This window comes from Hippoglossus stenolepis, chromosome 7 (genome assembly GCF_022539355.2).
Source record: "Hippoglossus stenolepis isolate QCI-W04-F060 chromosome 7, HSTE1.2, whole genome shotgun sequence".
NCBI lineage: Eukaryota > Metazoa > Chordata > Actinopteri > Pleuronectiformes > Pleuronectidae > Hippoglossus > Hippoglossus stenolepis.
Window position 1 is genome coordinate 17734923 of NC_061489.1, and position 10533 is coordinate 17745455.

At 40.8% G+C, this 10533-nt stretch overlaps 1 protein-coding gene across 1 annotated transcript; it reads right to left on the reverse strand.

Moving 5' to 3' along the window:
- Window positions 1–1079: 1079 nt before the first annotated feature.
- Window positions 1080–9948, reverse strand: atl3 (atlastin 3). Its single transcript, XM_035161047.2, has 14 exons — window positions 9772–9948; window positions 8342–8565; window positions 7604–7738; window positions 6974–7078; window positions 6839–6889; window positions 6623–6679; window positions 6420–6512; window positions 6175–6313; window positions 5942–6069; window positions 5794–5850; window positions 5618–5689; window positions 4825–5016; window positions 4401–4640; window positions 1080–3675 (listed from the first exon to the last, which is right to left on the reverse strand). The coding sequence occupies exons 2-14, from the start codon at window positions 8543–8545 to the stop codon at window positions 3613–3615; spliced, it is 1536 nt and encodes a 511-aa protein (XP_035016938.1). The 5' UTR covers window positions 8546–8565; window positions 9772–9948; the 3' UTR covers window positions 1080–3612.
- Window positions 9949–10533: the final 585 nt, after the last annotated feature.

Consider the following 10533-nt stretch of genomic DNA (forward strand, 5'->3'; position numbering starts at 1 on the left):
AAATAGAATTACTGCCTCTCAGTTGTACGCCACAAGAAGCCAGTAAAGTTTATATCCATATCTGTGTTCATGCGGTTTCTTTCATTTTGACCATTAATGGGAGCTGTCTCTCGTCGAGCTGAGGCGCTAAGGACAGAGGAATTTGTTTGCTGTGATTGTGGAGCCCCTTGAGGCAAATTTTTGACTTGTGATATAGGGATATATAAATAAAACACATTTGCCTTGATTCTGTTAAGCTTTGCTGACAGACTCTGTTCTGTCTATTGTATTAGTGTGTAAGTTCATCGAGTGAAAGAAAAACAGTCAAATTCCTTGTACGTGTTCACATGCTTGGCCAATGAAGCTGTTTTTCTGACAGAACACCAAGTTGAAGCCAGGACAGTAGAAACGTTTTCAAACAGGGGTGTTGCTGCTCAGAAGCTACAAATAAAAAAAATGGGATGATTCACACATATATATTCGTCCCAGTAGCGCAGGAGATCTTTACAATCACCAAAGTTTAAAGGTCAGCATCAAAGATTATTGTCACCAATTCAGTATCAGACCAAATGTGAAATATGGGCACAATCTATTCTTCTGTTACTCAGTTACAGCACTGAATTATGGCCAGAGAAGTGTTTTACAGAACATTATGTCACTGTGAAGTAGATTTTTGGCATTTTGGGAAATAAGATGTCATAATTTCCTATTTTTAGATGTTTTGTGAAAATGATTATACAACAACTACTGGACAGATCGCCAAAAAACATGGTGGAAGGATGTGGAATTGTTCAGGGAAGAACCCATTGAATCTTGGTGTGGATCCGGACCAAGTGCCATTCTAGTATGTGAATGAATTGTTAAATTACTGCTTTGTGACCTTTGACCACACAAATCTAATCGTTTACGCATTAGTAGAAATTTGAAGAGATTTCCTCCAGGTGTTCCTGACATGAGCATGAGATTCCGAACCTGAAATTATAATCCCTCCGGTCAAAGCTGAAGTTCAATTAATGTTTTAGAAAGACGCATTAACACAACAGCGTTTCTCACATCAAGGATACAATACTCCTGCAAGAAATGATTACAATAGCAGTTGCTACAATATAGCACACATTTATTTATTTTGGAATGAGCCGTGTGCAAAAAGCACCAAAGAGAAGGGTAAGTGCAATAGTATGTGCTTGCAAAACATCTTGAAGTTTCCTCCTCTTGTGGAAAGTGAACAGCCGTGGAATGTGCAAAATGATGGAGGAAAATCAAGGACTGAGAATTTCGACATTTCTCATCCTCCATATTTCTAATGGTCACGTTTGGCCCTGAATTCTTATGACGTATATCTACAGTAACACGGAATAACTGTGAGTGTTTGATAAACACCAATCAGCTTTTTGTGCCTCCATACAGGTAGTTGAGGATCACCAAAAAAATAAAGTTACAGGATTCTATCTCTGCTCTCAGGTCACACAATATTGTGGTGTCTAAAAGGCCCGTTTTACAATACTAAGAGACGTCAATTCCACTTTTCCAATCCTAAAATATTCCTGATTCCCTACGTTTTATTCTATTTAGAGATGTTGGGCATAATTACCAAGAATCAGAGTCCTTTAATCCGATGCCTGACTCATTCTGAGTTGGCCTGAGACGCTGTTTGGCCTCATAATGGAAAAGTTATAAATCCACTGAGCAGTCGACCTTCTTAATTCTCTGCACGACTGCGTTTTGACTGATTAGTTATAAGGCTACATGTAAACAACTAACTCAGAAACAAAGTCATCCCATACTCTTTTATATTCTTTTTCCTCTCCTGTAATATGCTTTGAATAAATGATGTGTAACATTTCACGTCAGCCATTTGAAGCAGAGCTTTGACCTGAGTGTGCGATTGCATCTGCCTGGACTGATCGCCTGTGTCGTAGTTTTTTTTCTTTTACTGAAAACAAGTTTTAGACTGAAAAAGTTTAGAAATAGTTGAAATATCCAATTTACCTGAGGCCAGATCAACGATGTGAACTTTATACATCACAGTGTTTTGTCACACTGGAGCTGATGGCACAGGCCGCTAAGGAGAGAGTTTTGAAAAGCAAACATACAAACAGGACTGTGTGTTGAGGATTTTTGAAAACAGATTTGATCCTTATCCATCAAAGTGCTGATATTTATTGAAAACTGAGGTGCATGTACAAAAAGCCAAACAGTCTCTGTAATGCTCCGCTGCTTGTTTAGGTTTTGGTCTATTTTAATATTCTGCTAGTTATTTGTTCCATGAATGTTCAACACTTGTAAGTGTTTTTCAACCGTGTTCATTGTAATCAGTGCAATTTCTACATCTTTGAACTAATGCAAGTCCCTAGTTTACACCTTAAAGTATGTTTAAGCTCATGAATCCTGACGTTTGAGGCCCGAGTATTTTTATTTAAACATTTAAAGCTCTCCTTTCTTTGGCTGACTGGTTGAATTGGGCGATCAACACCTTTGAGTATTACATTAATGTCCTATTTATTTTGTTTTGCAGAATATTAGCTCCTATAAAGTATCTTAAAAGTAGAGTCTAGAATATAGTATCAAAATCCACAAAGTGCATCATGTTTCCGTCTAAGAGGAAACAGCAAAGCACTCAAACTGAATTCCCCAAAACATGCAGCTCTCAAAATCTGCTGTGCTAAATACAAAGTGCGTATCCTCTTTCCTCTCTAAGTAGCGACAGTTCACCACGTCTCTAAGCGCTAATTTCTATCAAACAAGCTGCAACTCTACAAACTGAATGGAATGTCTTAAGGCCAATAAGAGAAAAAAATATATAGCGAGAAAAAAAATTATGTATAAATGTAGAAGCTTCAAAGCCAGCATTTTTAAAGATTCTTATTTAAAGATAAACTGCAAAAGCTTTGTTTAAGAAGCACCCTGACGACTACGGTGGCTGAGAGGTCTCACGCAAGCGCTTTAACAGGAAACAAGAATACATGAGCCACCTGACGGAAACACTACCGACATGTTGACGATGAAACAAGCAGAGTAACTTTCTGTGTTAAATCTTTTTTGTTGTTGTGGTCATTTAAGGTGTCGTGTGTGAAAACCCGGTCAAGCCAGCCACCCCTTAAAATGTGACGCTTCTTATTTGAGTTGTATATAAGCATCGCGTTGTAAGTGGCAACTGACTTGTCTGCGTTTTCACAAACGACAGCTCGCTTGACTCGTACATCCATGACTTGACCAAACTAACTCTGCTTCGTTCACTTTTGTTGTGATTGTGTTTCCATTGTGTGGCTTTTGTAGTTGTGCTGTCACTTTTGCGTTCGTGTTTTCTGTTAATGTGCATGTGTGAGACGTCTCGGCCGCTCTGAACCACATATCAGATGTGTTCAGCTGAAATAAGTGTTTTTCTTTAGTTTTTTTAAGTAAACATTGACTCGTCTGTTAGGAAACTGGAACATTGACCCCCTCAGTGAATCCAGTCACCTTTCTATGAGCAATTCTGCATAATAGAGATGCTGGTGTATTGGCATCATATTTGAACCCTGTGCCAATGTGTTTTAGCTGCATGTTTGTTACAGTGGGTGGCGTGATAAGGCTTTACTGCTGAATGTGTGCTTATGTTGTGTTGCATCGAGATTATGAGGATGCACAGGTCCTCTAACTGGATTTCTTCGTGTCGACAGGAATCACCCCCCTCGACTTGTTCATCACCACGGTCGCCTGAAAACAGAGGGAAAAGAAGGTGAGGACCTCACAGCTCCATTTCACACATTTTTAACCCTGTCACCAGGTTTGGTGGAAGCTTTGAACCAGCCACTGAGAATTGTTGGGATTTTACACTGTTTTTAGACACAACACACAAACAAACAAAAGCATTTTTTCTTTAGCAGATCAATAATGTGTGCAGTAAGACAATCACTGGCACAGGTCTGTAGAGAGGGTCTGGCTATGTGAGACTGAGCCTTATGTAAATAACTAAAATTACTTGAACCTTGTTCCTGGTGATAACCAAACTCCCTCATACTGTCAGCCAATCAAATAAAACCAAAACAAGTCAGTCTTTTTACTGACTTCCTGTGACACTGATGTGTCTGAACTGGAGCTAATATTTAGAATCTAAATCTAAATCTGCTCATATCATATTTTTGAATATCATTCCAAGATGCTGATAAAACTAGCACCAAAATGGATATTTATTAAACTTGTTTTATTTTATGTGCAGCTTGTGTTTGATATTAACAGGTGGTTAAGAAATAAGAATTGTTTTTATTCCATGACTGCTGAATGCTGTTTTGTGGTTCTATCAAGCGTTAATAGCTCCCTCTAGTGGCATTAATGGGTGCATGCATTGAAACACATTTTCCTACATTGACATGAACTGAAAGCTGTGACACCCGTACAGACAGATGCAAACACACACTTTCCTCCAGCCTCATTCTTCTCACCTGCTCCAGAACGACACCTGCAGCCTGGTCGATGGCTCCGCCCACATGCCGGTACCGACCAGAGTAGCGGATGAAGGCCCACGTCAGCATGGACATCATGACCACGCCCAGAGTACAGTCACACACCAAAGCGATGGTAGACAGGCCAACAAAGAGAAGCACACCCGACACCACGTAGAGGAGGCACACCAAGACAAACAGCACTGCAGGCGTCCGGAAGGCACTGAAGAGATTTTTTGACTTTTAAAACAAAGAGAAACACAGACGGTTAGAAACAATTCTGTCATATCAATGCAAAAAGCAACAATGTGTATCAAGTACTCGCGTAAAATTCAGATTTTGGGTCTAAACTTTTTACAATTCAATTAAAAAAAAATCGAAATAAACCAATGTTAAATGTTATTGTTTTGACATAGTCCTCTACCTCATTGTGTTTGCAGTAAGACTGCCACATCTCCCCCAGCTCCCTTTCCAGCTGTGTCTGGTATTGATCGCAGAACTCCTGTCCGCCCATTTTCTTAGTGGATGAGAAGGAGTGAAGAGCCTCTCGGGAGTTAAACACATGCTTTTCCTCCAGAGACTCAGGAGCCACATAGGGCAGGTCTCCCCCACACACCTGAGAAATGACAAACAAAGAGGAAAGGGACCTCATCAGGATTTTTGAGCTCATTATGAATATGATCAGACCAACATGCATAAAACCATTGAAGCACTGTTCCTACCTGGAATAAATGAGTCTTAGGTGATTAGAGTGGACAGCTCTGAGTACATCAGTTCACATCTGACGTTAGAATGAGTCTCGACATGCGTCTCATGTGAGTAACTACATCATTTGTTTGCAAAGAACAAATAAGTTGTCATATGAAGCTGAAATCTGAATGATCGGATCTCGAATGTGTCCTTAAAACGTCTTATGTGCGTTCACACCTGAACTCAGAGCTGTCCACCTGTGATCAGATCACCTGAGACTCATGTTAATGACAGGTCCGAACAGGGCCATAGTGGGTGATATGTAAAAAAAAAATCCAATCTCAGGTGTTTAGATCAGGCTGATGTTAGTGTTGTTCTCATAAAGCAATTTTTAAAACATGTTTCAGTTTGATTTTGTGGCGCTGGAGGGAGATAAAATGCTGAATGAACAAAAGAAGAGGTAGAATGGTGGCCAAATGGACGATCTCACCCAAACTCTGTTTTCTTTAACTTCTTAGTGAACTCACCTTCTCCATGCTCTTGTAATACTGCTCTTTGGCTGTGGCTACAGCTGCCAGGTTGTTGGCCTCTGCTGTAGCCTGGTGAGACAAACAGAGAAATGTTTAACAAACTGAAGTGGAAAAAGAAAAACACAGGTCAAAGATCACCCCAGTGCTGGTGAGTATGTTAATCCTGAACATACCATGAGCATCGTCTTTGGCTGTGGTAAATCTTCACCCTGGTAAATCTTGATATAAGCCTGGTAAGACAAAAAATATACATTGAATGAAGTCAATCTGTAGAAAACTGATTAAGGTTGAGCAGGAACACTCAGATGAAGATCATGTCACCTTGAAGAACTCGAGCAGGCCCATGCAGGTGACCTTGTTTCCGTTTATCTCTTTCTCAGCCAGATGATCTGGATTCAGCAGTTTAGGAATCAGACTCTTCAGCTGATCTCGGAACTCTGGCGCCACATCTGAGAAAGTATATTTAACAACAGTTGGGACAACACTCAGTATGTCGGGCGTTCTGCTGAACACCAAGTTTAAACAAAGAAGAATCCAAAATAACAGGATTTTACCGCGAAGTTGTCCCTCAAATGAGGGGCTGGTGGCGACCTTCAACCCAGGGTGAGGCAACAGGAAGCAGGAAATTTTGGTGAAGCATGAATGTATGTGATCCCTCACTGTTTGCAGCTCCTCGTGTTGGGCCTCCTTAACCTTTAAAAATCAACAAGAGTTATAAAAAATCCCAAATGCTGAACTCAAGAAATTAAGATACACAGCTGTATGTAGATAAAGTCCAAATCAAACAAATCCCAGGTACCTGCAAACGTTTATCGAGGAACTCGTGGCCTCCTTTAAACCCGTAGGTGTATTCATAGGGAAAACTCCAGTCCCTGATAAGAAACATCAGTGACTGTGGGAGGAAGGGAAAGATATTGTTTAATAATTTATGAAATACTGTCAAACAGGGCAACAAAAACAATCAGATAAAGCATCAGCAACAATGCATTGTGGTTTTAGCACCTGAAAGGGTTTCTGGAAGATTTCATCCAAAGCAAGACGACCATACTCCGTGAACAGCTGTGAGGAGGGTTAATACAAATTAATACAGATGCAAAAACTTTTAAAATCTTATCCTTTGTGTTAAAAAATGTACACAAAATAAACGTGCATCACTAGCAGGTGTTCTGAATCAAATAGGTTGAGGACACCATCAGGTGGACTCCAGTGTAAACAGACCTGTAGCTGTTGCAGGTCGTCCTCTTGAATGTTCTGTGACAGGTTGTAGATCTACAGAATAGAAACAATGTAAGTGTCTGTTACAAGAATACTGAGAATCTATCTGATCAATGATAATCGGAGTAGATCAGTCACCTGTACTGAGCTGGTCATGGTGCTGAGGGCAAAGATGGTGGCACAGTCCTTCACTGTGGACTGATCATCGAAGGCTCCCTGAGTGTCCATCAACAGCACTGCCACCTAGAGCAGAGACAAAGCATTCAACGTGACGCCTTCGACTTCAAACAGGGTGTTTATGAGAGGGAATACTTCTATTTGTGTCTCAGATGTTTTTAATAGGAAACATCGTTCAAATTACATTCATCAAAGCAACACAACATGAGAAAAATACAGTATAAATGATGGTTCATGTAGAGGTACAAATAATGCACAGCAGTTATACTACATGCTAAGGAAGAACTGTCAACCTTTAACTTCAGCGTTATGGATTATTCAAGTTAATTGTTTAATTATTGAGAGTAGAAAACGTCAGAAAAGTATTAAAAAAACGTTCATTAGAAATTCCTGGACCCCAAGGTAAAGTCCGAAGATTACTGGTGTTCATGAGATATCATACTCCCAAGAATGGGATGGACAGACAACCCAAAAACATAATGCCTCTCACCGGTGACAGCCAAGGTTTTGTTTGTTGACACACACACACACACACACACACACACATATACACAGACAGTACATAAATAAATAAATGAAATGTGTCTGTACCTCTGTGCCGTCGCTCTTTGGGATGAGGAAAACTTCACTCCACAGCTGGATGCCTGTCGTCTCTGGTTCTGATCCACCTCTCCAGGAGAATCCAGTCAGTGGCTCATCATCCTCACCCAGCCAGTTCTCGTCCCCCTGAACAAAACAAAGTACTTTTTAAAGACATGTCAGGGACGCGTGCCAAGTCATTTCACAGAAATCTAGATTCAAACTTTCAAACATGTCTTGTTGTGTAGTTCCAAAAATATAACAGCAGCAGCAGGCAGATTTATCAATGAGCACAGATTCCTACACAAGTAAAGAAAATCACACAGAGGCCTCCACTCCCTAAAAAAGATAACTAAATTCTCAGCTCAACCTGTTCAGTGAACGAGTTAGTTCACATGTTGAACCTGGTATTGATGTTGTATGGTTATGTAAATTATTACTTCAACCATAGACTATTAATAGTTTTCCAGGTTATCACACTTTCAACACAAGAACAGAAGTTTGTTGGTTTAATCATATAATGTTAGAATTGTATTCTTTAAAAAAAACTTAAACAATAAATGAATTATCAAAATAGCTGCAGGCTAAGAATCCGTTGATTAATCAACTAATTTCTGCTTGAGTCACCATGACGACATTTCCACATCAACACTGTGAATGTGTAGTGAGTGATCTTGGCCTCTGAGAACTGTAGACAGATGTAATGTGTGGAGAAGTGAGACGCAGAGATCATGGAACGGCTTGACCCACCTTCCTGTACATGTAACGGATCATGAAGTCCAGCAGGAAGCTCTTTCCCTTCCTGAAGGCTCCGGCCACCGACAGCACCACCACATGTTTGTCTCGCACCTCTGGAGCCAACAGAACCTCAGCCAGAGCCTTTGTGTCCAACGCAAACGAGTGGTCGTCCTTAGACACTGTGACGATCTGAACTGGACCTGGTTCACCCCTCATCCTTCTGGAGGTACTAGTCCCTGGGGGAAGACAAGACCAGTGTTGATATTGGAATATTTCTGTCTCTGTGTATTTGTATCTGATCCCAGAACATGTATATGCAATATGGTCATAAAGTGGCCAATCAGCTTTGGAGGAGGTACGCGCTCTCCGAGGGCCTAACTAGTTTGTCATAAAACACAATTAAAGAGAGTGAAGAAAAATCTTGGATCCACATCAACATTAAATGGGCTCTGCTCAGGCCTGGGCTCCATGCCACCAACAAACAGTGGGTGAAGTGTTTGAGTCCCCCGAAACTCCAAAAGTGTTTTGTGGACTCACACACTTCACCCACCACTCGCATCGGCATAGCGGTGGGTAGACAATGAGTGAATGTTCATTTTTGGGTGAACTATCCCTTTAAGTAGATTTAGCACAATCCTGCTGACAAAAATAAACAAAAAACAAACAAACATGGCGTGTCCAGCATTTCTTTCTGTCTGTTTCCACTAAACAATGAGACATGCCCTGATCTTTCCCTGGGACACAGTGCTCAGCTCTGTGTGCAGCTGACTGTGGGATGTCCTTGTGGCTGTCATGCTGCTTTGCCTACAGCTATTTTCTATCTTCACCACACTGCTCACCATCACAGCAGCTTCAGTTGACTCTAGTGTGGCTCTGCGGTGTGACGAGGACGTCCTCTCCCATGGTGAGTAACACAGGGCGGTGCTTTCACAACAGTTCCTCTGTGAGTCGAATCTCCAAACCTCACTCTCTCTCTCTCTCTTGCCTCCACCGACACTACGCCTCAAAGGTGTGGCACTCATACCGGGCATTGCTCTGCAGTGAGTGTCTGAGACCTGAGCAGCGAACACACCGAACTGTATATTTTGTAACGTGCACTTTCCTAATAAGCACATGATGTAGAATAATCAGTATATTCAGATGCACAGCAGGAATCCACACTGTTTGGTTTTCAGCTGCGGGCACTGACTGTGCTGTTGTCTACGTTGGCAGCACTTGGGACCAGCTAAGCTAAACACGTAACATGTTGTACTCGTGCCTTTTGAAATGAGCTTCATGGCAAACTTCGACAACTAAAGCCCATAACTATTAACGGTGCAGCTAACTAGCTAACAACATGTACGACTGCGTGTTTTTTAAAAAAAAAACCAAACAACAAACATATTTGTCGTTAGCTGCAAAACAAACTTTAAAGATGCTAACGGTGAATTGGCTTTAAATACCTTCTCGTAGCGGTGGCAGCTGTTTCCCGGTGAAGTGTCTCCTGCAGCTTCCTCAAACACAACCTCACGAGAGTCGACAAACAACTGACAAGTTTTTTTTCTTTCTAAACTGGCATGAAAACAAGCATGAGAACTTTTTTCCAACGCGAAACTAACAGACTTCCGGTTTCAGCCTGCGCAGGGCCTCCCGGGAAATGTAGTCTCTTTGGGCTCTCCTGTTCCTACTTTGATCTACGTAAGAAATACGTTACCCAGGGTGCAAATCAACGACCCGTACCTGAGGGAAATGTAGTTTTTTGTTGTCATGTTACGAATGCGGAACTGTGACAAAGGTAAAACCATCACGAGTGAGGTTTTTTTAATGGAAATAAATATGTGAAATATGGCTGTTGTTGAAAAAAGACATGTAAGCTTAGCAACAGGTTTTAATTTGAGGATATGAAAATCTTACACACACTTTATTTGTTCCTGCGACCTGTGATAGTACTCCCTCTAATGGTGAAACATTTATAAAACAATTATATGCAATAGAGTTTGAAAATACTCAAACTTATCCTGCAACATTTGTTGTGGTGGACATCAAAGCAAGAGGCCCAGGTTGTGTGCATCTTTTTCTTTTTTTGATCAAGTTATTTTTGCATCAACAATGCAAAAATAGAGAAACCCCAAAAGGTAATAGGATAAAGTAATCTTGAAGAACAAAAATAAATAAATAAATAAATAAAATATAGCCAGACTAGGTCATAAGAGACGATGTATTAT